This window comes from Oncorhynchus mykiss, chromosome 25 (genome assembly GCF_057628025.1).
Source record: "Oncorhynchus mykiss isolate SJ-2025 chromosome 25, ASM5762802v1, whole genome shotgun sequence".
Lineage (NCBI taxonomy): Eukaryota > Metazoa > Chordata > Actinopteri > Salmoniformes > Salmonidae > Oncorhynchus > Oncorhynchus mykiss.
The window spans coordinates 78,806,257-78,833,547 of record NC_143046.1 but is presented as its reverse complement, the minus strand read 5'-3'; the positions used below and the strand labels follow the sequence as shown (position 1 = coordinate 78,833,547).

General features: G+C 41.3%; 1 protein-coding gene across 2 annotated transcripts; it reads left to right on the top strand.

Moving 5' to 3' along the window:
* Positions 1-882: 882 nt before the first annotated feature.
* LOC110505809 (serine/threonine-protein kinase VRK1) lies at positions 883-26,026 on the top strand. Of its 2 annotated transcripts, none has more exons than XM_021585263.3 (13): positions 883-952; positions 1,806-1,965; positions 3,805-3,860; positions 4,189-4,258; positions 4,920-5,007; positions 6,478-6,586; positions 9,736-9,828; positions 11,120-11,252; positions 16,870-16,990; positions 17,080-17,138; positions 23,692-23,873; positions 25,405-25,501; positions 25,579-26,026. In XM_021585263.3, exons 2-13 carry the CDS (start codon positions 1,806-1,808, stop codon positions 25,746-25,748), a joined length of 1,338 nt encoding a protein of 445 aa, XP_021440938.2. In that variant the 5' UTR covers positions 883-952; the 3' UTR covers positions 25,749-26,026. The 2 variants fall into 2 exon arrangements, with proteins under 2 accessions (XP_021440938.2, XP_021440936.2); XM_021585261.3 differs by having other exon boundaries at positions 25,402-25,501.
* Positions 26,027-27,291: the final 1,265 nt, after the last annotated feature.

Below are 27,291 nucleotides of genomic sequence, written 5' to 3'. Positions count from 1 at the left end.
GTGAGAAGACAAAGAGGACATCAGCTCTCCCATTGCTCAAGTCCTTTCGCTCAGCCAAGCCTCACACTATCTCCTCATCCGGGAAGGAAACGCACATGCTTTTCACCTTTATATTTCTTCAGGCACCGGGACGGAGACGAAGTATCTCCTTCATTATTGCCATCACTGTGTCAAGTGATCGTTCGTTCTTCTTCTCAACGTGCACCATGAATCTCCTGTTTGGGGAGGATATTTTTGGGGATAGAAGTGTACATTGAGTAGAGTCACCAGAGCACTCCGTGTTTTTTCCGTTGGACATCTCAAGGGCCACACTTGTTTTACACAGGCATAACTCACATTTTTTTCAAACTCTCCCATAGTTTAGGTCCCAGTGCAACATCTCTGGAGGGAGGCTCAGGCTAGAAACAAGATAGGGCCACTCAGGGACTCATATCTTATTCATGAGCCACGTGTCTGGTGATGCAAGTGAACCCCAATAGTTTCCAAGGCTATCAAATTGCCAGCAACAGGTACAATGAGAATTAAGTTAAATGTGTATAAAATAGGCTACAAAATAACAGATGGGTTGGATCATTAATAATGGCAACTTCTTCTATAATAATAAAGTTCTTATATGTATCTTCCGACTGCCTGCATCCATAGACCTATCCGATTACATATCACAACATGTTTGTTTAAAAAAATCTTACTTTGAAATATTTGCATAGAGGTCTATGCTGCTCCTCCACCTCTGTCCTTCCTCAGCACAAGCAGCACATTCGATTTAGAACTCTCACAGCACCCCTGAAAATATGCAAATGACCCTGAAAATAGGCAAATGAGAAAAACATGTTTCTGTCCAATAGGGTTGGGCAGTGTTGCAGTAGGTGCGAATCTATTTCCGGTTGGCGTTAGTGCGGGAATTTTTGAGGCGCATCGAGGATAACTTGGAAATAACAACAAAGACAACGAGGTTTGCATTAGACGATAAAAACCTGTGAAATTCAATGTTTTTGTTTAGATGTATTGACATAACGTGTTTAAGAACAAGATTATCACGGAAACGCGGTGTTTTGCTTATCGTCCAAGGCTTCATCGGAATGAAGGCCATTTCTAGCATGCCATCAGCTAACACGTTAATGTTAGTTAGTAATGTTGTTAGCTAGCTAGTTAAGAGTATCTCGTTGGAGGAATTGTTTAGCTATCAGTCCGCTGGCTTTTGCAATTGTCTGCAAATCATGGATGCACGCGTGTTACATATTGGCATTAAGTTCGCTTAAATTAGCTAGCAACTAACAAGTAGTAGCCGTTAACTAGCTAGGTAACGTTAGCTAGCTAAATGTAGGAAATGCCTTAACGTTACTAGATTCGATGCAATTTACATTGTGCTGGACTAGCACAATGCAAAAATTATGTTGGTTGCATCGAAGTTATGAAAATCTCTCTCGCCCCAATTTGTTGTAAAAGTCTAACTCTGGCTAGATTGGTGATTGTAAACTCTGTAGCTAGTTAGTTCGCCGAGCCAGCGTGAACCTGACAATCGAAACAGCTACCCACGGTAGTGGTTACCAGATCGATTTGAAAACTCACGTGATCCTATCATGTGATATGGTGTTTACACGTCATATTCAAACTTCACCGAGACGTTAAGAAACAGCTTTTGCAGATATATTGTTGACGGTCAAATAATGTCATTGCTATGATATATGATCGAGGAGTATGCAGTATACCGTATTGGCTGGTAGTCACAAGATAGTTGTGTTGAATGAACTAAAATGTGGTAGCTGTATAGATTATATAGACGGTCATGTATACGGTCCCTTCAGATGCCCCCAAAAGCCCAGGCAGCAGGGAAGGGCAGAGGACCAGCCAAGAGGAAGCTTGCTGAGGAGTTCCCCCTTGGAGAAGTACTGACTGATACCAGCAAGAAGTCCTGGAAACTGGGAGCCCCTATCGGACAGGGCGGCTTTGGACTACTCTATCTGGGTAAGAGAAGCATGGCTAAATGGGTGATAAAACACATATTCTAGTCATTGATTGTTCATTCATTTATTATTGATCAGGAATATTACGGCATGTCTTGCACATGTGTATATATAGCCCTTCACCTAATAGGCTAACTGATGTATGCTATTTCAATTTTATTTATATATATATACATACAGTGCCTTGCGAAAGTATTCGGCCCCCTTGAACTTTGCGACCTTTTGCCACATTTCAGGCTTCAAACATAAAGATATAAAACTGTATTTTTTTGTGAAGAATCAACAAGTGGGACACAATCATGAAGTGGAACGACATTTATTGGATATTTCAAACTTTTTTAACAAATCAAAAACTGAAAAATTGGGCGTGCAAAATTATTCAGCCCCCTTAAGTTAATACTTTGTAGCGCCACCTTTTGCTGCGATTACAGCTGTAAGTCGCTTGGGGTATGTCTATCAGTTTTGCACATCGAGAGACTGAAATTTTTTCCCATTCCTCCTTGCAAAACAGCTCGAGCTCAGTGAGGTTGGATGGAGAGCATTTGTGAACAGCGGTTTTCAGTTCTTTCCACAGATTCTCGATTGGATTCAGGTCTGGACTTTGACTTGGCCATTCTAACACCTGGATATGTTTATTTTTGAACCATTCCATTGTAGATTTTGCTTTATGTTTTGGATCATTGTCTTGTTGGAAGACAAATCTCCGTCCCAGTCTCAGGTCTTTTGCAGACTCCATCAGGTTTTCTTCCAAAATGGTCCTGTATTTGGCTCCATCCATCTTCCCATCAATTTTAACCATCTTCCCTGTCCCTGCTGAAGAAAAGCAGGCCCAAACCATGATGCTGCCACCACCATGTTTGACAATGGGGATGGTGTGTTCAGCTGTGTTGCTTTTACGCCAAACATAACGTTTTGCATTGTTGCTAAAATGTTCAATTTTGTTTTCATCTGACCAGAGCACCTTCTTCCACATGTTTGGTGTGTCTCCCAGGTGGCTTGTGGCAAACTTTAAACAACACTTTTTATGGATATCTTTAAGAAATGGCTTTCTTCTTGCCACTCTTCCATAAAGGCCAGATTTGTGCAATATACGACTGATTGTTGTCCTATGGACAGAGTCTCCCACCTCAGCTGTAGATCTCTGCAGTTCATCCAGAGTGATCATGGGCCTCTTGGCTGCATCTCTGATCAGTCTTCTCCTTGTATGAGCTGAAAGTTTAGAGGGACGGCCAGGTCTTGGTAGATTTGCAGTGGTCTGATACTCCTTCCATTTCAATATTATCGCTTGCACAGTGCTCCTTGGGATGTTTAAAGCTTGGGAAATCTTTTTGTATCCAAATCCGGCTTTAAACTTCTTCACAATAGTATCTTGGACCTGCCTGGCGTGTTCCTTGTTCTTCATGATGATCTCTGCTCTTTTAACGGACCTCTGAGACTATCACAGTGCAGGTGCATTTATACGGAGACTTGATTACACACAGGTGGATTGTATTTATCATCATTAGTCATTTAGGTCAACATTGGATCATTCAGAGATCCTCACTGAACTTCTGGAGAGAGTTTGCTGCACTGAAAGTAAAGGGGCTGAATAATTTTGCACGCCCAATTTTTCAGTTTTTGATTTGTTAAAAAAGTTTGAAATATCCAATAAATGTCGTTCCACTTCATGATTGTGTCCCACTTGTTGTTGATTCTTCACAAAAAAATACAGTTTTATATCTTTATGTTTGAAGCCTGAAATGTGGCAAAAGGTCGCAAAGTTCAAGGGGGCCGAATACTTTCACAAGGCACTGTATATATATTTTTTTATTTTTAATGTTATTTTTATTTTTTATTACAGCCAATGATAATTCATCTAAAACAGTTGGAGCTGATGCCCCATATGTCATCAAAGTGGTAAGACAACTCTGGCTTGATAATACATGCCTTGTATATGATTGCACGATTGGCCTCTGTTCCATCTCATGCCTATACAAGAAAGACAAAGGAGACATTTAAAATCCTTAGTATGCTTGTACAGTTAATGACAATATACTCAACATGTTCAGTTCAATCTGATAGCCCTGCATGACTCCAGGCCTACCTATGCTGAATGTATAGTGTTTCCAGAGAATAACTGTTCTCCTTATAATGTAATCTAAACTGACCATAATGGGATGAATAAAGCTGTACTGTTTGGTCAACTGTCCTCCACTGTCCTCTTTTTTTTGTTGTTAAAATCTAGGAGCCCAGTGACAACGGACCACTGTTCTCAGAGCTCAAGTTCTACATGCGAGCTGCCAAGCCAGATCTAAGTATGCATACCAGACACCACTCCCTCCCTCATGAACACACACACACACACACCGTCTCTCAACACTGGAACAAACAAATACGCATAAAGAAATGAGCAACTTTCTTAATTAAGGAAGTGTAGTTGTAGCTCTATTTAGTGGGGGCCTCTGTTTACAACACGGTGCCTTTGGTGGCTCCTGTGTTTGCCCCAAGGCCACAGCTTTGCATTTTATATCATAACAATCCAAATGTCAATATCCCCTGACAATTAACTGTTATATTGCTAAGGAATGAACACTCATATTTTATTCATTGGAATATGGCGTTGTCTGTTAGTAAATATTTGTCCCAGTAGGAGATTACTTTATGGCCGGCACTGGCTTTGCCCACACGGAATTACGCTGCTCTTATTACTTTGAACACCACTATCACCAAGTTTTATTAAGTGTTTTTTGAATCATTTCAATAATTTGCCTTGTTTTTACTTTTAAATGGCAGTCATCTCAGTTTAACCCTTTAAAAGTGAACTGCCTTTTAGCGTGTTGTATCGTGAATGATGTTTAGGCAAGTATTTAGCATTTTTTTCATATCTAGTATTGTTTAAATAGTTGTGCTACTCATGATTCCATAAAGATGATTGTTTTGTATTGATACAACTGTTGCCATTTTTTTGTATTTTAGTTCAGAGTTGGATGACGTCTCACAAGATGAAGTATTTGGGAGTTCCGAAGTACTGGGGGTCTGGCCTACATGAGAAAGGAGGAAAAAGGTATTGGGTAGTTAAAAATCTCATAGCCTCTCATGTATTATTTCTTATCATGGCTTTGACATGGTCATAGTCATGAGGCGAAGCCAAATGGCCTAGACCACCACAGCCATCAGAAAAATTTCATAACACATGGCCTCTCATGTATTGTTGCTTTTATACAACGGTTACCAGCATTAAAAAGCCAGATGAATTCCCAAATCACCAATTTTTGGAACTCTATCACTTTTTATCTCCACAAAAGACGTTGGTATCTGGTTGCTAAGCAACCATTTTTTGTTTGTCCAGACGAAACCAGTTTATCAAAAGTTGCTGGCTTATGACCAAATTATCAAACAAAACGCATACTGCAATTGGCAATGTTTGTTGTCTAGTATATCTTGGGCAGGATCTAAGGCAGAAGATACACAAATAAACTTTCATGCAATTTTAGTGGCAGGTTACAAGTGATATAATCTGAAGCAATTTTGCTGTTACATGAAGCAACTAGAAACACAATTAAAATTGCATGCAACAGCCAATCAAATTGAAGCTGCTTTGTCATATTATTTGAGGATTCTAAACTCACCCCATGTCATCAGCTGCTTTACATGTGGTCTTAGAAATGATTTGTTTATCCAACTGTTTGGTTATTGTAACAACATGGATATAGACAAAATGCTGTCTGTAAAAATTTTGCCAGCTAGCCAAATCTCATTACAAAGCTAGCTAGCAACGAAATAACCAAGCCAGCGACGACTTAAGATGGCCAGCACAGCGAATGCTTCACTTTGAAAATGTAATTTCTTGACTGCCAAACAATGTCTATAACAATCTCCCGTTCTGCTGTCTTTCTTCAGCCTTGATCACTGGTTACACAGCACTGACAGCTGTATTATTGACATGACAACTGGGTCAGAATGGATTATGTGACAAAGTATTAGTTTCGATTGTGCGACTAGTGTCAAGCTACAGCCAAAGATGAAAAGTTACAACTGGATGCAACCAAGTTTCAGATTAGTTGCTTATTAGTTGCGGGGGGGGGGGGGGTGGTTCACGAAGCAATCAAGAAACAACTCGGTTGCAAGCAACGAAAGTTTTGTAAAAGTTAATTTGTCTAACTCCAGCCTAACAATGTGAATTCCAAACCACCTGTTGTGTAATGCCTTTTTAAAATCTGGTTCTTCCAGTACCTTGACAGCAATCTGTTATGATATGTCTGCCATATAAATACCTGTGGACCAGTTTGGTATATTTGACACACCCATAAAGTTAAGCGGTTGTGCATGTCAAGCCACCGCCTTACTCCAGCTACAAGCAATTTTGATTGATTAACATAGACGGTATGTTATCGAGGTGTGTCAAATGGCACCCTATTCCCTTTATAGTGCACTACTGTTGACTGGATGCCATATGGCTCTGGTAAAAAGTTGTGCACTCTATAGGGAATAGGGTGTCATTTGGTATGCACGCTGAATCTCTGGTTCCTTCCAGGTACAGGTTCATGGTGATGGACCGGTTTGGGACGGACCTTCAGAAGAAGTTTGAGGAGACTGGAAGGAGGTTCCCCCGGAAACTGGTCCTGCAGCTCGGGCTGAGACTTGTGAGTTTTGTCGTCATATAACTGCCAATAATAGAGCCAAGAAAAACAACTAACTAAAGCGTTGATATATTTTATTCACTTTATGAAACATCTTGGCTGTTTATTTAATTTACTATATCTTTACATTTGTTATTTATCCAGAGTGGATTAGTTCAATCATCTGAAGATAGCTAGGTGGGACTAGGGCGGTTACGGTGACCGTATTACTGCCACACCAGCAGTTATGAGTCATGTCAGCCGTCAAATTCCACGTGACCGTTTTAATCACGGTAATTAGGCTTCTCCAAGCTCTTATGCTGCTGCTGGTCATTAGTAGCCTACCATACTTGATAACTGCCTGGTACTCAGCACTCTATTGTCCCTCTAATCACTCTGACATCGATGCAAATGTATAATGATCAATTCTAAATCAAAATAAATTGAACTCTTATGATTTAGTATATGTAAAGAAAATATTAAATCAAGAACAGTGTGATGACAATATTAGCCTATCACTTGTTTTGCGCCTTTTTCAAATCATAGTTGCACACCTCATGTAGCCTAGCCCATAGGCCTATTTGTTTTGATTCGTTTTTTTGTATCACAACTAAAGTGGCCGCATAACTTCTTAAAATGAAGAACATTAATCTGCTTTACAACAGGCGTAGAGCCCAACTGGCAAACATACGCAGTGTGTGACTTTCAGGTTTGGGGAAGATCATGTTCACCATAAAAATGCACCTTAATGATAACAGCATTACAAGCCTAATTGCATTGGTGGTCACTTTTGATAATGGTGTTTTCCGCTAATGGAATATTTGCACTACTGCCGTGTGCGCATCGCTGCGCTTATATTGTGAAGAAATAGACTAATAGTTTATCAACATTTTAAGCTAAACATTCTCACTTGCGTCAGGCTCATTGCTTAAACTGTTTTTTTTAATGCTAGTGGTTGTATTAATTTGGGATCTATTGCATCCCACAACAGTCCCTGACTATGGAATATTTATTTCTCGTACAGAATAGAATTGGTCAACTTTTGTACTATGGGGATAGTATATTTACATAGGCTAGTGCTTTTGCTGTTCGTTAGGCCTACTCATCTTGTTGGCTGATGAAAAGTAAATGTGGACAGTTCTTCCAATATCTTCAATATGCACCTCGGATTTGGATAAGGACGCATGCGGCTGCGTCCTTGATGTGTCTGTCTTCACTTGTAGCCTGTGAGAAAGACCCGATCACATGACTGAGAGCAATGTTAGTGGAGAGGTGCTTCGGCACGCAGCCGGGAGAAGGGAATACTAATTATTATGTTCAGCCTAAGGTCACAACAGCCGCAAAAGGCATTGCTTTTTTAGTGGGCATTACGGTCACATAAAGGGGGATGCAGCTGGGAAATTCGAGGCATTTTCAAGTGCTTGTCAAATTGGGAATGAGAGACTGATGAAGAATGTACAACCTGTGCCACAAAACAAGGCAGAGCTCAAACCTTTCATGCAACATTTTTCAAATCATCAATTATATTATTCATCAATTATATTAATTTGGTGACGGGTTGAAAAGCATTAAACATTTAAGGCAATTTAGCTTGCAGTTGCTAGCTAATTTGTCCTATTTAGCTAGCTTGCTGTTGCTAGCTAATTTGTCCTGGGATATAAACGTTGTTGTTATTTTACCTGAAATGCACAAGGTTCTCTACTCCGACAATTAAACCACACACAAAACGGTCAACCAAATCATTTCTAGTCATCTATCCTTCTTTCAGGCTTTTTCCTCTTTGGACTTTTTTTGGCGATTAGCATCTAACTTTCTTAAAGGTGTATTACCACGACCGACCGACTTCAGTTCATCTTTCATTCACCGACGTGGGTATAACCAATGAGGAGATGGCACGTGGTATCTGCTTCTATAAACCAATGAGGAGATGGGAGAGGCAGGATTTGCACCACGTTCAGCGTCAGAAATAGAACTGACTTCTATTTTAGCACTTGGCAACGCAGACGCTCGTTGGCGCGTGTGAGCAGTGTGGGTGCAATGATTGTATAACATATATGTGTAAATTTATTTAGCAACATAAGTGGTGTGGTCAGCATGTTAGACTGTATTAAAAATCCAAACATATAGCCCAACATTTGTATCACAACTAAAGTTACATAAATAACTCTAAATTAAGCATTAACAGGAGTACCTGTTTTTTTCTCATCTGCTCAACACAGAATAGCCGGATGTGTGATCTCCCTCAAATCGTCAGCTGTGTTCAATTTTATTCTTCATAATATAAAATAACGTCTCGGAATTCTAAGCAAATCTCATCTGCTAAATGAACTAGTGTAGCCCACAGCCATATGGCATAGCCCCATCAGGGCCTAACATAAGGACAACTCAGAGTATGCTATTCTGTTCTTCTGAAATAGACTACATTTTCTTCATATCCTGTTTCTTTAGACCTGTCTAAAATAAAGAATGGATTTATTGTAATGGTGTAGGCTATATTACATGGATTTATTAGACTTTTTAAAATGTAGATGGCTTGTAGGCTACTGATGTGGAATCCTGGAGATGCTACATTTGTTTACATTAATTACCAGTCAATTAACGTGAGACCAGCAGTTATTTGCTTGACAATCACCGGCTGACGACCTTTCATGACCGATAGAGCCCTCGGTGGGACAACCACAAAGCTCAGTCATAGTAAGTACATTTTTCCTTAATAAAGTAGCTATCTGCAGAGTCAGTGCTAGTAAGGGGGAAAAGTCAAGCGTTAGCTCACGAAAGGCAATATGCATCTCTGCGCCACTTCCGGTGTGAGGAAAGATAGTACTCTACAGGTGTTGTAGAGCATGAACCTGCAAGAGCTTGTCACTGCTTTGATGTGTGCAGAGAACGACCGGGGGGCTGTCCAAGTTCACGGCAAGTTTATTTGCACTCTGGGAGGGGGACACTTTGGAGTTGTCAACCATGATGGAGAGGTCTTGGAGCGTGCAGGACTTCCCCGGGAGGAAGAGAGCAGCTCCCCCTTGTTGAGCTTGAGGTGGTGGGCCGACATCCAAGCTGAGATATCTGCCAGGCATGCAGATATCTTTCGTGTTCAAAATGTTGTTTGCCTATGTATTATTATCTCTGTAAATAACGTTTGATATTTGCCTCTTCTTCTCCCCCCACTTGTGTAGCTTGACATTCTGGAGTACATCCATGAGCATGAGTATGTCCACGCTGACATCAAAGCCTCCAACCTCCTCCTCAGCCACAACAACCCCAATCAGGTCAGTGGCTGTCTTTTCCAAAGATATTGACCTTGAGCTGTTGTATTATCTAGGGTCCTACCTGTCTGTCATTCACACTAGTCCAGCACTTACACACCCGATTCAGCTGATTCTTAAGCCAGAGCTTGGTAAGTTTATTTGAGTCTGTTGAGTTACAACCCCAGGAATGGATTGAGAAACACATATGTAGTGGAGCTTTTTGTCCTGATATGGCTAGCATCAATGCTATGCTAATCCTGTTCGATCTTACCATGTCAGGGCTGTATAGCTTGCTAGCAATGTGCCTTGTGTGTAGCAGTGGAGGTTGCTGAGGGGAGAACGGCTCATAATAATGGCCAGAATGGAGTGAATGGAATAGTATCAAACACAGGGCTTTCATATGTTTGATACAATTCCATTCACTCCATTTCAGCCATCACATTACACTCCAGCCATTATTATGAGCCATCCTCCCCTCAGCAGCCTCCACTGGTGTGTAGTGACTAGCAACGTTACTGTACCTGTAGACTTCCAGTCAATGCTAATTAGCATTGGCTCACAAAACTACCGCTAAGTTCCTTTATACTGCATGCAGAGACATGCCAGAATCTAGCTGTAACCCTCTAAAATGGAGAGGCCTATTTCTCAGTCTGGGTAGGATTTCAAATGGTTGTCTCTACCTCTTGAAGTGAAGTAATGCCTTTGACCTGATATGTAAATTGAACAAACATTGGATATATTTATTTATTTGATTATGCTGCTGCCACTGGTTCATTGGATTCAATTCGACATTAGAGACGTAAAAGAGGGGAGGAGGGGTTCTTTATTCTTCTCTAAACAGGGGAGAGATTAGATGGTGGCTAAGAGCTCTTTCAAGCAAACAAGGTGGGGGCAGGGGCAAATATGTAATTTAGAGATTAATAATGTTTCCGTGGTGTGTTATTAAAGTGCTATTTTTAAATTACAATTTAGAAAGCAACCCCTTGGGAGTCTCATGGTTAGCTCTCTTTCTGCCTGCTCCCTGCCTGCAGTTATTGGAAACATTTGTTTGACTTTCTGGGAGCTGAGGATTTGAGCAGGGAGGGAGGGAGCTATAGTTTACTGTAACTATGCTTTGTAATGTACACGTTATTGTTATAGTCCAGGCGATATGTGGAAACGCATGTTTTCGTAAAGGCATGAAACTTAGTACACATGTACAGTGTTATTAGTAGTAATTTAGTTACAAGCCACATCATGTTAAGTATACTCACTCATTTGGTTGGCTGTGTGTGCATGCATGAATTTATCTGTTTTGTTTGCAAACCTCTAGGTTTACTTAGTAGATTATGGACTGGCCTATAGGTACGCTCCAGAAGGAGTGCTGAAGGAGTACAAGGAAGACCCTAAGAGGTGCCATGACGGGACCATCGAGTTCACCTCCATCGACGCACACAAAGGAGTCTGTAAGTACAGCACACCTCACTGAGCCAAGCCAGGGGTAGGTACGTTCAGTTGGGAGTAAATGGAAGAAATCATTGTTTTTCAAAATAAAAAGGTAACCTGATTAGGGCGTTCACCCACGGTGCTCAGAATGACAGAAATCACATTTACATAATGGTAATTGTTCTTAACAGAGCATGGAAGTCGAGGATGCAATGATGCGTATCCTTACAATGATGCAACGATGCGTGTCCTTACAATGATGCAACGATGTGTGTCCTTACAATGATGCAACGATGCGTGTCCTTACAATGATGCAACGATGTGTGTCCTTACAATGATGCAACGATGTGTGTCCTTACAATGATGCAACGATGTGTATCCTTACAATGATGCAACGATGTGTGTCCTTACAATGATGCAACGATGTGTGTCCTTACAATGATGCAACGATGTGTGTCCTTACAATGATGCAACGATGTGTGTCCTTACAATGATGCAACGATGTGTGTCCTTACAATGATGCAACGATGCGTGTCCTTACAATGATGCAACGATGTGTGTCCTTACAATGATGCAATGATGCGTGTCCTTACAATGATGCAACGATGCGTGTCCTTACAATGATGCAACGATGCGTGTCCTTACAATGATGCAACGATGCGTGTCCTTACAATGATGCAACGATGTGTGTCCTTACAATGATGCAACGATGTGTATCCTTACAATGATGCAACGATGTGTGTCCTTACAATGATGCAACGATGTGTGTCCTTACAATGATGCAACGATGTGTGTCCTTACAATGATGCAACGATGTGTGTCCTTACAATGATGCAACGATGTGTGTCCTTACAATGATGCAACGATGTGTGTCCTTACAATGATGCAACGATGTGTGTCCTTACAATGATGCAACGATGTGTGTCCTTACAATGATGCAACGATGTGTGTCCTTACAATGATGCAACGATGTGTATCCTTACAATGATGCAATGATGCGTGTCCTTACAATGATGCAACGATGTGTGTCCTTACAATGATGCAATGATGTGTATCCTTACAATGACGTGCGTATAGTGTAGAGGCCTGGGCTATATTATATATGTTTCTTTGCACGGGGAAAACACATGTCATACAATTCTACTACACTTTATATGATTGTAGACATTAGTACAATCATTTTTTAATACGACAATTTACAGGGTAGCCTACTCTGCTGACACCGACAAACAGATCAATAACAACCATGTGGTTCATATAATAGACCTACGAGAACGGGAGACATCTAAACTGGAGGAGGAAATTCTGATAAATAATGAATATGGGCAGTGCACACTCACCGGGGATATGGCCGGTGCTGTCCGCTGGAGCCAATAAGATAGGCTATAGCCTGCTGTGGTTCGTTAAGTTGAGAATTTTTAAAGACCGATTTGTAAAGACAGTCTTTTCATTGTCTTCCCTTTACATCATTAGCCATTTGCTTTCCAAACTTGTCCTGTGATTTAAAAATATATATATATATATCTGGCTGTACATCTAATTTTCACTAACAGTTCAACAACAATCATCTATTTGGTACCTGCTTCCCAAATTGCGTGTGCTGCCTTTCCTTCTGACCGTAGGCAATGCCATTTAAAACACTCCACAACTTATTTTTTAAGACTAGGGGAAGCTAATGATCCTAGTGGCCAAATCATGCTTTAGTACACTATTCTGAATGTTATTTATTTATGCATAGACAGGAGTAGGATAATTAGGCTATATCATTTTGGCAATTTCATTCAATTTACTTAGGGAAAGCTTCCCCAGCTTTATGGACGCTCAGCCAATGTCTTATCTACTATCCCCCATAGTAGAAAACTTTACCTATTCTATTAGTCAGCTTGTTGAGAGATAAATAGCCCAAACAGACTCTGGGACAGTTGTGGGATGATAAATCCCAAATTCAAACAACCAGTAGGCCTAGGCTACATAAAAAATGTATATATACAGTTGAAGTCAGAGGTTTACATACACTTAGATTGGAGTCATTAAAACTTGTTTTTCAACCACTCCACAAATGTCTTGTTAACAAACTATAGTTTTGGTAAGTCGGTTAGGACATCTACTTTATGCATCACACAAGTAATTTTTCCAACAGTTGTTTACAGACAGATTATTTCACTTATAATTCACTGTATCACAATTCCAACAATTTACATACACGAAGTTGACTGTGCCTTTAAACAGCTTGGGAAATTCCAGAAAATGATGTCATGGCTTTAGAAACTTCTGATAGGCTAATTGACATAATTTGAGTCAATTGGAGGTGTACCCGTGGATGTATTTTATTTTATTTCCATTTTTTTCATTTTACCTTTTTTAGGTAGGCTAGTTGAGAACAAGTTCTCATTTGCAACTGCGACCTGGCCAAGATAAAGCATAACAATTAGACACATACAACAACACAGAGTTACACATGGAATAAATAAAACATACAGTAAATAATACAGTAGAAAAAAAGAAAACAAAGTATACAGTGAGTGCAAATTAGGTAAGATGAGGGAGTTAAGGCAATAAATAGGCCATGGTGGCGAAGTAATTACAATATAGATACTGGGGTGCAAAGGAGCAAGATAAATAAATAAATATAGTATGGGGATGAGGTAGATAGCCCATCTGCAAACAGCCCATCTATGTACAGGTGCAGTGATCTGTGAGCTGCTCTGACAGCTGGTGCTTAAAGCTAGTGGGAGATATGAGATATGGGAGATATGAGTCTCCAGCTTCAGTGATTTTTGCAGTTTGTTCCAGTCAAGAGCGTACAGGTCGCAACGAGAGCGTACAGGTCGCAGTGGTGGGTAGTGTATGGGGCTTTGATAGACTGCATCCAATTTGTTGAGAAGTGTTGGAGGCTATTTTATAGATGACATCGTCGAGGATCGGTAGGATGGTCAGTTTTACAATGGTATTCTTTTTTACATTTATTTTACCTTTATTTAACTAGGCAAGTCAGTTAAGAACAAATTCTTATTTTCAATGACGGCCTAGGAACAGTGGGCAGAACGACAGATTTGTACCTTGTCAGCTCGGGGGTTTGAACTTGCAACCTTCCGGTTATTAGTCCAACGCTCTAACCACTAGGCTACCCTGTTGCCCCATGAGTGAAGTATGCTTTGTTGTGATATAAAAAGCCAATTCTAGATTTAATTTTGGATTGGAGATGCTTAATGTGAGTCTGGAAGGAGAGTTTACAGTCTAATCAGGCACTTAGGTATTTGTAGTTTTCCACGTATTCTAAGTCAGTGGTTCAGAGTAGTGATGCTGGACGGGTGGGCAGGTGCGGGCAGTGATCACTTGAATAGCATGCATTTAGTTTTACTTGCGTTTAAGAGAAGTTGGAGGCCACGGAAGGAGAGTTGTATGGCATTGAAGCTCGTCTGGAGGTTAGTTAACAGTGTCAGAAGAGGGGCCAGAAGTATACAGAATGGTGTCGTCTGCGTAGAGGTGGATCAGAGAATCACCAGCAGCAAGAACGACATCATTGATGTAAACAGAGAAGAGAGTCGGCCCGAGAATTGAACCCTGTGGCACCCCCATAGAGACGGCCAGAGGTCCGGACAACAGGCCCTCCGATTTGACACACTGAACTCTACTAGAGAAGTAGTTGGTAAAGCAGGTGAGGCAATCATTTGAGAAACCAAAGCTGTCGAGTCTGCCAATAAGAATGTGGTGATTGACAGAGTCAAAATTCTTGGCCAGGTCGATGAATAAGATCCTGGACGAAACAGGTATAAACCGGTATCTATATCTACAGTAAAACGAGTCCTATATCGACACAACCTGAAAGGCCGCTCAGCAAGGAAGAAGCCACTGCTCCAAAACTGCCATTAAAAAAAGCCAGACTACGGTTTGCAACAGCACATGGGGACAAAGGTTGTGCTTTTTGGAGAAATGTCCTCTGGTCTAATGAAACAAAAATAGAACTATTTGGCCATAATGTCCATTGTTATGTTTGGAGGAAAAGGGGGAGGCTGGCTACCCGAAGAACACCCTCCTAACCGTGATGCACTGGGGTGGCAGCATAATGTTGTGGGGGTGCTTTGCTGCAGGAGGGACTGGTTGACTTCACAAAATAGATGGCATCATGAAGTAGGAATAATATACGGAAATGCCTGACCTAGATCCTAATGAAAATCTTGGGGCAGAACTGAAAAAAACGTGTGCGAGCAAGGAGGCCTACAAACCAGTTCTGTATGGAGGAATGGGCCAAAATTCACCCAACTTATTGTGGGAAGCTTGTGGAAGGGTACCTGAATAATTTGACCCAAGTTAAACAATTTAAAGGCAATACACTCAATTAGTATTTGATAGCATGTAAACTTCTGACCCACTGGGAATGTGATGAAAGAAATTAAAGCTGAAAAAAATCATTCTCTCCACTATTATTCTGACATTTTACCTTCTTAAAATACAGTGGTGATCCTAACTGACTTAAGACAGGGAATTTTGACTAGGATTAAATGTCAGGAATTGTGAAAAACTTCCGACTTCAACTGTATATGTAAAAGCAATGAATCAATACATAACGTTTAGCTTAAAGTGTTGATAAACTATTTCTTAACATTAGGCTATTAGCACAGCAATGCACACAAGGTAGTAGGCTACGTGCAAATGTTCATTTGGCTATCAGACAATGAAAAAGTTGAAAACCAAAAGAATATGAGAGAAATATGCTACTGATTTCAATGGTGTATGGGGGTCTTTCTAAAATAGTTGCCTCCATGGATATGGTTGGATTTTGCCTCGGCTACTTTGAAGCAAGACAAACATGCCTCATAATATGTGGTAAAACATTCGGGTTTCAAACAATTAAGTAACTATGTGTTTTCAAAATGCATACTGCCTCCAGCTCTTTGGAAAGTGGTGTGTGACGTGCTAATGAAGCCTGCCTTCCTTTGCCTATGCATTTGAATGGCAGATGGGAAGCATGCTTCAATTACCAGTTGAGAAATGCAATTCTAAAAACTAATATTTGTATCTACAATTGTTGTGCAAAGATTGGGCTTATAAAAGCTCTGTCTGATAGATTTCCCGCTCAAAGGCTCTCTGTCTGTATGCTGTGCGTGTGAGGATAAATACGATTCATAAAGAATATACACACACCAATGTAATTCCACAAAACTGTACAAATGAACCCATACACTGATAAGCATGACCAGTCAAAAGTATTTTCATCAATGAATAGGCTAAAAAGTATTATTTTCACAATGGGATTTTTTTTGTTCTCCTGGACAATTGGCCAGCGACGATTTTATTTATTTATCAGCAAATAAAATTGCAGCCAAAAGCCAGCTATTATCAGCTAACAGATATCCTGCCACCAATGTATCAGTAGGACCTCTAAAGGGATCTGTTGATCAGTTCAGTTGTGAAAATAATGGTATGAAAAAGGAAAAATATAAGAACAGAACTCACCGTGGCAACAAACTGTTAAAAGCAGCGGGTAGCCATCTTACCGCCTCTGACCACAACATTTGCTGTCATTTTACATGTTAAACAATTCTACATGTTTAATGGCCACTGTTGGTCGACACCCAGCAGTTGAGCGCTGCTTTAAACCCTTCAGACTGACCTAGTGGTGTTGTATGTCTGCAGCTCCCTGTAGAAGGAGTGATCTGGAGATCCTGGGGTACTGTATGGTCCAGTGGCTCTGCAGTAAACTGCCCTGGGAAGACAAGCTGCAGGACCCCCTCTATGTCAGAGACGTAAAACTACAGTAAGATGTCACAAACACACACCTGTGTACATACACACACACACACAGGTTGGTAAGTTGAGATCCTAACTTGTTTTTGTTGTTCACAGATGCAGGGATAACGTGTCAGAGTTCATGTCCAAGTGTTTCTCCTCACAAGACAAGCCAGGTGAGAGAGAGACAAATGCTACATTTCTTAGAACTAAGTTTTGTACTTTGTATGTTGAGCACACATATGTTGGTCTTCGTGTGGATGAGGATGTCAATATTGTAGTTGAAATTAGTTTGACTTATCAAACTTTAACATGAGTAGCTGTTAGGCCAGTGGCGTTATAGTTACACCATTATCACTAGCTGCTGCTTCACGAACAGGGGCCCTGTTGATCTCCTCATATTGCGTGTGTTGATCTCCTCATATTGCGTGCTAATTCATTAGCCCCACCGCTAATTCTGACCGCAACAAAACTTCCCACTTTAACTTTCTTGTGAATTACAGTGTGATGAGTGCATTCGTGTGAAGCATAGGTTGGAGGCAATACCAAGGAGGGCAAGAGTGTTGGCTGAAGTTTGCCTTTTGGGGTGACATCACTTCAGATATGTTGTAGACATACAGTACAAGTCAAAAGTTTGGACACCTACTCCTTCCAGGCTTTTCCCTTTGTTTGTACTATTCTGCATTGTAGAATAATAGTGCAGGCATCAAAACTACGAAATAACACATGAAATCATGTAGTAACCAAATAAATTAAATGGTAATATTTTTGAGATTCTTCAAAGTAGCCACTTTTTGCCTTGATGACAGCTTTGCACACTCTTTGCATTCTCTCAACCAGCTTCATGATGTAGTCACCTGGTGTGCATTTCAATTAATTGCCTTGTTAATTTGTGGAGTTTCTTCTTAATGCGTTTGAGCCAATCAGTTGTGTTGTGACAAGGTAGGGATGGTACACAGAAGATAGCCCTATTTGGTAAAAGACCAAGTCCATATTATGGCAAGAACAGCTCAAATGAGCAAAGAGAAATGACAGTCCATCATTACTTTGAGACATGAAGGTCAGTCAATCTGGAAAATGTCAAAAACCTTGAAAGTTGCAGTCACAAAAACCGCTATGATGAAACTGGACACAGGAAAGGAATGCCCAGAGTTACCTCTGCTGCAGAGGATGAGTTCATTAGAGTAAACTGCACCTCAGATTGCAACCCAAATAAATGTTTCATGGAGTTCAAGTAACCGACACATCTCAACATCAACTATTCAGAGGAGACTGCGTGAATCAGGCCTTCATGGTCGAATTGCTGCAAAGAAACCACTACTAAAGGATACCAATAAGAAGAAGAGACTTGCTTTGTCCAAGAAACACAATCAATGCACATTAGACCGGTGGAAATTTCTCCTTTGGTCTGAAACTTTGGTCGAACCACCATGTCTTTGTGAGATGTACAGTTGTGGCCAAAAGTTTTGAGAATGACACAAATGTTAATTTTCACAGTCAGCTGCCTCAGTTGTGCAAATTGCCATCATACAATACTCCAGAATGTTATGAAGAGTGATAAGATGCGTTGCAATTAATTGCAAAGTCCCTCTGTGCCGTATAAATGAACTGAATCCCCCCAAAAATATTTCCACTGCATTTCAGCCCTGCCGCAAAAGGACCAGCTGACATCATGTCAGTGATTCTCTCGTTAACACAGGTGTGATTGTTGACGAGGACAAGGCTGGAGATCACTCTGTCATGCTGATTGAGTTCGAATAACAGACTGGAAGCTTCAAAAGGAGGGTGGTGCTTGGAATCATTGGTCTTCCTCTGTCAATCATGGTTGCCTGCAAGGAAATACATTTGCCGTCATAATTGCTTTGCACAAAAAGGGCTTCACAGGCAAGGATATTGCTGCCAGTAAGATTGCACCTAAATCAACCACTTATCGGATCATTAAGAACTTCAAGGCGAGCGGTTAATTGTTGTGACGAAGGCTTCAGGGCGCCCAAGAAAGTCCAGCAAGCACCAGGACCGTCTCCTAAAGTTGATTCAGCTGCGGGATCGGGGCACCACCAGTACAGAGCTTGCTCAGGAATTGCAGCAGGCAGGTGTGAGTGCATCTGCACGCAGAGTTAGGCAAAGACTTTTGGAGGATGGCCTGGTGTCAAGAAGGGCAGCAAAGAAGCCACTTCTCTCCAGGAAAAACATCAGGGACAGACTGATATTCTGCAAAAGGTACAGGGATTGGACTGCTGATGGACTGGGGTAAAGTAATTTTCTCTGATGAATCCCCTTTCCGATTGTTTGGGGCATCCGGATAAAAGCTTGTCCAGAGAAGACAAGGTGAGCGCTACAGTCAGTCCTGTGTCATGCCAACAGTAAAGCATGCTGAGACCATTAATGTTGCTTCTCAGCCAAGGGAGTGGGCTCACTCACAATTTTGCCTAAGAACTCAGCCATGAATAAAGAATGGTTCCAACACATCCTCCGAGAGTAACTTCTGCCAACCATCCAGAAACAGTTTGGTGACGAACAATGTCTTTTCCAGGATGATGGAGCACCTTGCCATAAGGAAAAAGTAATCACTAAGTTGCTCTGGGAACAAACATCAATATTTTAGGTCCATAGCCAGGAAACTCCCCAGACCTTAATCCCATTGAGAACTTGTGGTCAATCCTCAAGAGGTGGGTGGACAAACATCAACCCACAAATTATGACAAACTCCAAGCATTGATTATGCAAGAATGGGTTGACATCAGTCAGGATGTGGCCCAGAAGTTAATTTACAGCATGCCAGGTCGGATTGCAGAGGTCTTGAAAAAGAAGGGTCAACACTGCAATTATTGACTCTTTGCATCAACTTCATGTAATTGTCAATAAAAGCCTTTGACACTTGTGAAATGCTTGTAATTCTACTTCAGTATTCCACAATAACATCTGACAAAAATATATAAAGACACTGAATCAGCAACTTTGACAATTAATGTTTGTGTCAGTCTCAACTTTTGGCAACGACTGTAGAGTAAGTGAGCGGATGATTTCCGCATGTGTGGTTCCCACCGTGAAGCATGGAGGATGAGGTGTGGGTGTGCTTTGCTGGTGACACTGTCTGTGATTTATTTAGAATTCAAGTCACACTTAACCAGCATGGCTACTACAGCGTTCTGCAGCGATAAGCCATCCTTCTGGTTTGCGCTGATGGATTCTGGGTTCTAACTCCTAATTTTGGGATAGGGTTAATTATCAGGTATCCTATTGAAATATTGAGTGCTTAGGTTTTTAGAGGGTCTACACCAGAAGTTAATGTTCATCTGTAGGAGGAAGGTATATGGTGGGTGCTATTTAAGCTTGGAATGTGCTGTGTGCAGGGAACACGATCACATGTGGCAGCACTAAGGGGAGAGAGCTGTGGATTAGCGATGAACGGGGTCCAGGTCAGGTCACTTTAAGGGAGAAGGAAAATTTTATTGCCCGCGTCACTTAATTTCCTGCCTTGCAACAGAGATGTAGTGTTTGGGGAGAAGGAGATTACTCCCCAAATTTGGGTACATATACCACCGCTATTGTAGACATGTTTTTGTCGGTTCAGCTGTTCGATCTTTTGGGAAGAATACACTTTGTTTGAGCTTTCATAGTGTCTGTCGAAGTTCTTACTCTGATAATTAGAATCTAACAGCGCTTAGAGGGACTGTCCTGTTGAAAAACAAATTATAATGACGCAAAACACACCTCCAGGCTGTGTCAGGGCTATTTGACCAAGGAGAGTGATGGAGTGCTGCATGACCCGGCCTCCACAATCACCATACCTCATCCCAATCGAGATGATGTGGGATGAGTTAGACTGCAGAGTGAAGGAAAAGCAGCCAACAACTGCTCATCATATGTGGGAACTCCTTCAAGATTGTTGGAAAAGCATTCCAGGTGAAGCCTGGTTGAGAGAATGCCAAGAGTGTTTAAAGCTGCCATCATTGCAAAGGGTGGCTACTTAGAGGAATCTAAAATGTAAAATATATTTGGATTTGTTTAACACTTTTTTTTGGTTATTACATTATTCCATATATGTTATTTCATATTTTTGATGTCTTCACTATTATTCTACAATGTATAACATAAAAACCCTTGAATGAGTAGGTGTGTCCAAACGTTTGACTGGTATATGAACTCTTAGTTTTTTGTTGTTAAAAGATTTGTGCGTGATTCATATGGTATTTAGGCCTGCAGATTTGACTTCACTCAACATAACATTAACTTTACATTATGGACTAGGGGGCGTTCAATCTGAAGGAGGAAAAAACTTGACTTTTAACAACGTTTAACAAGCCATTTAATTCAAGGCCTGAACCCAGGGCCTTCCTCTCCTATCCTCCCCATCTCGACCTACGCTCATTCTCCTCTGTCTCCTCCTCTTCACTGATCCTTCTGTGGCAGCACCCGCTCTGGCCGCCGTGTGACAGAAGGAGATTTCTCTGCGGGCTGTTGTGTTGTGGTACAGCCGCACACAACACATCTCACCAGCCCAGAGATGGAGGTGATGGGAGTTGAGCCGCCGTGGTTCTGTTGTGTCCATCATCACTAATTATGTTTGTTGTGACTAGGGTTGCACATTTTAGGGAATATTCAGAGGTGGAAACTTTCCCGTCAGAATTAATGGGAATATATGGGAATTAACGGAAATATATTCAAATTAATATTAATACCATTTAAATGTTATGTTTTTTGCATTGGATATATTTATCATATGGAGACAAAACATAAACCTTTTACCTGATCATACGTAGACATAATTGCAAATTATTCAATCCTTCCAATATAATAAAAAACAATTATTTAGTTACAAATTGAACTTTTTAATGAAATGAGTTGACTCTTCACATGATGATTTCACTGAACAACAAAAGAAAGGGAATATTGAATGATCCTCAATGACCCATCGCATCTCCCAAAAACGTTTTCAACATACAACGTAAAATGATAGTCTAGAAACTAAAGCTTTGGTTGTCTTCCTCAGGCTTCCATGTCTTCTCCCTGGACCTCCTCAATGTCCACCTCTTGAATATCAGTCTCTGAGGTCTCATTTTCACTGTCACTTTCCAACCTTGTTGAGGATGGCTCGTTGTCAGGCTCAAAAAGGTTCAAATATGCCTGGATGGCCACCAATTTTTCAACCCTTGTATTGGTCAGCCTGTTGCTTGCTTTGGTGTGTGTCTTCCCAAACAAGGACCAGTTGCGCTCTGAGGCAGCTGATGTTGGTGGGATAAGGAGGATGATAGAGACAACAAGAGAAAGAGCCTCAGATCCACCAAGTCCCTTCCACCAGGTGGCTGATGAGATTTGTTGGCACGACTGCCAAATTGCATCTCCATCCCAAAGCCCTTGCTTGGAAGTATACTTCGCCAGACTACCTTTCCCTCACTCAGGCTAAGGTGGCGAGACACGTTAGTGATGACACCATAGGCCTTGTTGATCTCTGCACCAGACAGGATGCTTTTGCCAGCATACTTGGGGTCCAACATGTACGCTGCGGCGTGTATGGGCTTCAGGCAGAAGTCTTCATGCTTTTTGATTTATTTCAGAACTGCAGTTTCCTCTGCTTGGAGCAACCGTGGGCAGGGCAGTACGGATTTCTTATCTTACATCAGTCTGAACATCAGACAGGATGGCATTGTCTCCCTCAATCCTTGCAATTGCTACTACTGCTATAGGTTTCAGGCTGCTTACCACTCTCCCAAAATACATCATCCAGTAGGATCCTCTTGATGGGGCTTGTCCATATTGGCAGGCTGTGATATGGCCATTTCTTGGAGAGACATCTTCCCCTCCAGGAGACGAGACTGTCAAACATGATGACAACACCACCCCAACGGGTGTTGCTGGGCAGCTTCAATGTGGTGCTCTTATTCTTCTCACTTTGCTTGGTGAGGTAGATTGCTGCTATAACTTGATGACCCTTCACATGCCTAACCATTTCCTTGGCTCTCTTGTAGACTCTATCCATTGTTTTCAGTGCCATGATATCCTTGAGGAGCAGATTCAATGCATGAGCAGCACAGCCAATGGGTGTGATGTGAGGGTAGGACTCCTCCACTTTAGACCAAGCAGTCTTCATGTTCGCAGCATTGTCGGTCACCAGTGCAAATACATTCTGTGGTCCAAGGTCATTGATGACTACCTTCAGCTCACCTGCAATATAGCGACTGGTGTGTCTGTTGTTTCTTGTGTCTGTGAATAATGATTGAGGGGTGGATATCAGCTAGATAACAAACATTCTAATCCGTGTTGTAGTTTATGGTCAGTGAGGGTTGGGAATCTTCAAGTTGAATTGATTTAGTTTCTCTGTTTTTTTTGTATTGGATGTTTGTGTTTTTATCACAATGTTGTTGGAGCAGATGGGGGAACAGGTTGAAATGCATAGGGATGCTCATTGCCTCATACTACTACTATATTGAACAGGAGAATCTCAACCACTCTTCAGCTAGCTAGCTACCTTTTTTAATTGTGAATAGGGCTAAATTAAAAATGACGCTTACATTTTAAAACACTTAAAAAAAAATATAAATAAAAAAAAATGCTACTTACTTTTTACTTTTTTTTTTTCACTTCTATTTATGTGTTATGACCACTGAGGAGAGTGTCAGGTAAAGTGTTCCCTTTTTTGGGTAAGCACCACAGCTCATATACAACTTGCTGGGACTCATTTTAAAATATAAATCCACTCTTTTATTTGATTTCTTTGTCATATTTTAGATGAACTTCAGAAGTTCATGGAGGAGGTGAAGACCCTAAGCTACACAGACAAACCGGCCTATCAGAAGCTACGGTCCATTCTGGAGGCGGGGCTTAAGTCAATCGGCACCAAAGATGACGACAAGCTGGAGTTCTCCTCAGTGGTCAGCAGCAACGGAGCTGGGCCATCGTCCTCTGCCAAGGTCAGTGCACAGACACACGTTGCACGCAAAGACAGACATACACACACATATACAAATGTGTTGCTGTGAGATCATAGTAGCCTAGGCGTTTAAAACCTGGAACGCTCCAGACCTTTTTGAAGCCCGGCCTTTCAAACGGAGCCCATTTCAACCACCTCTAATGTGTTTACCTGTTGAAAGCCATTTCATTTGAAATGTAAAAATGCCCAAGCACGATCCCAGACTAATTGGGCAGGGTCGTGTGAATGGCTGCCAAGTGCATTGATTTTCAAATACAATTAAGGTGTGATGCTTTTAAAAGATATGCCTTGACCGCGGCTTATTGATGTTTTTACCCCCAAAACACAGTCACACACACTGGTCAAAGCGTTGTCTTTGGCACGCTGGCTAACACACAGGGGTTTTCTCCAACAACAACAGCAAAAGCCTTTTTCCTTTCCTCTCTCAATTTCCTCCCCTCTCCTGTCCTCTCTTCTCCATCTTACCTATCTCTTTCCTCCTCTCCCCTTCCAGTTTCTCTTCTCGTTGTCCTCCCTTTTCTCCCCTCTTCCCTCTCTCCTCCTCCTTATCCTCTTTACTGTCCTCCTCACTCTCCTCTCCGACAGGTCTAAGTACCTGTGTTTATCCCTCAGTAATGTATCACAAATTTGATGACACGGTAACCTTGGAGTTGGTGCTGCCTGGCAATCAGTGGGCCACTCACGGCAGAGGGAGGGGTCTCCCCTTCCCCTTCCTTCCCCCTCCTCACGCTACCCACAATACGTTTGCATAAGGACGGTGCCACTGGAGAGCTGGCTTGTGCCAGTTGAGGGTTACCTGCCCACTGCCGTTATTGTATGTGATTATCTAGCCAATCTGTTCAGCTCAGCAGGGTCTGCTGGTAATCATAAGGTAGCAATTGGCAAAATGAAAGGCAAGACGAGAGAGGGAAGAAAGGAGGGAGGGGCGCGCGTTCATTATACAGTTTAAGAGAGAATGAGGAAAAGGAGAGGGATGGCAGAAGGAAGAAGAGATGGAAGAGTTGATTGCTGTCGGTAAGTGCATCTTTCTCATCAACGTGTTCTGGGCTGGTATGATTTCATGGACACAATTATTTGCTAGTTTTAGTCTTGAATGTGTAGAACAGGGAGAAAAAGTTAAGTAATAGTTGATGAAAATTGTACCAAAGGGCTCACCTCAAATCTCAACTTTGACACTGAAGACGGTTCCAGATGTCTTAAACAATTACCCCAGAAACAAAATTAGCCCTGTCCATTGTTGTTATTTAGATGGGTCAAGGAAGCAGAATTCATTGTGTACTTTGAGTGGATTATTCCTGTCGAAGGTTTTCTTCCTCTGTGAGAGTCATAATTGCATTTGCTCAGATGTCACACAGACGTTCACAAGGCTCCGGGCAGACATAAGTGTTCGGTCGTCGTGTGCCAAAGCAGAGTTCCTGATTTCATGTTTGATTTCTGCCCCCTCCATGGTTGCTGCAGGCGGACTGTGAGATTTGACCACATTTCTCTCTTTTCTTCTCTCCTCACAGAAGACTTCCAAAAGAAAGAAAGTGGTAGATTATAAAGAGGAGTCTGATGATGAGGTCGATGGCTCTCCCGCCAAGAAAAGAAAATCTCCAAAGAAGAAGGGTAAGAATCTTCTTTTCCTCTCCTACGCTCCTGTCCTCTTAAACCACACAGAATACATTTTGATCTTCTCCCGACAGGGGTGAAGGAAAGTAAAACTGCCAGCCCTAAAAAGAAAGCTGCCACGCCTAAAAATACTGCTGCCAGACCCAAGAAGGCACTGGTGGAGATGGGTACTCAGACCACACCTGGCCTGAAGAGAGGCAGAGGTAGACCCAAGAAAAAGGCAGAACCAGTAGATTCAGAATGAGTTCTACTTCTGCCGTCTTATTCGAAGTTCCAGCCAGCCTTCCTCTCCGCTCACCTTCCTCTCACTGTCCGCTTTTAAGAGATACTCCGTTTTAACAGGTTGTAGAGTATGTCTGTTCTGTTTCATTTTGTTAACACGCAAGGCCTTCTGTAAGTCCGATAATAAAATAATAATGTTGATGTGAGATTCAGTGGTATACTTTTTGTACACTAAGTCATTGAAAACCTGTGTATCATGCTTATGTACTTAAAAATAAAGCCAGTCTTCACATTTTCAAACAGTACATTTATTTTTTTCCAACGTGGCTATACATTTGGGTGAGTTTTTTTCTCTCTCGTCTGAGTAGCCTCATTTCACTACCAAAAGTTAAACCATCTAGTGTTCAGCGAAGTAACAACACAATGTCAAATACAGGTAGCCTAGTCAAATAATTAACATCCAATCACATTAACCATTACTGTCTCGCGGTGAACCTTCACTCTTGCGCAGACATTTAGAAACGAAACATGACACTTTGAAAAATAAGTTCCGGGGATTTTTTGAGTGAGAATAAAGATGACTTTTGAGTAATAAGAAATATAAAAGCAAAAGATACCATTAATAAGAAGGGTCTAGAAGTCTCCTATATGGTGAGCTACCGAGTGGCTAGGACAGGCAAGCCCCATACTATTGTGAAGGACTTAATTCTTCCTGATGCCGTGGATATGGCTGGGGGAAAGAAGCCCAAAAAACGATACAGACAATGCCTTCATCATTCAACACTGTTTCATGACACATCAGTGACATGGCAGGAGTTGTTTTGAAACAATTACTGCTTCGCATACAAGCCAGTGAATTACAGTGGGGCAAAAAAGTATTTAGTCAGCCACCAATTGCGCAAGTTCTCCCACTTAAAAAGATAAAAAGATGAGAGGCCTGTAATTTTCATCATAGGTACACTTCAACTATGACAGACAAAATGAGAAAAAAAATCCAGAAAATCACATTGTAGGATTTTTAATGAATTTATTTTCTAATTATGGTGGAAAATAAGTATTTTCTGTCTGCATTAACAAGGATAACACACGGGTCTTTCCATCATTGTATGATTTTTTTGTGTGCAAATAAACTCAAGCTCACGGACAATGTCAAATGTGATATAGTGAAGCTCCTGAGTGAGCTGGGTGCGCAATTACGCAGGTACTTTCCCGAAACGAATGACACAAACAACTGGATTCGTTATCCCTTTCATGCCCTGCCTCCAGTCTAGTTATCGATATCTGAACAAGAGCCTCATCGAAATTGCTACTAGCGGTTCTGTGAAAATTAAATTGAATCAGAAGTCACTGCAAGATTTCTGGATAGGGCTGCGCTCAGAGCATACTACCGTGGCACATCATGCTGTTGAAACACTGATGCTCTTTGTAACCACATACCTATTATGTGAGAGTGGATTCTCTTCCCTCACTACCATGAAACTAAATACAGACACATACTGTTTGAAAAATTATTTAAGACTGAAACTCTCTCCAATACAATATTGCAGAGTTATGTGCATCCTTTT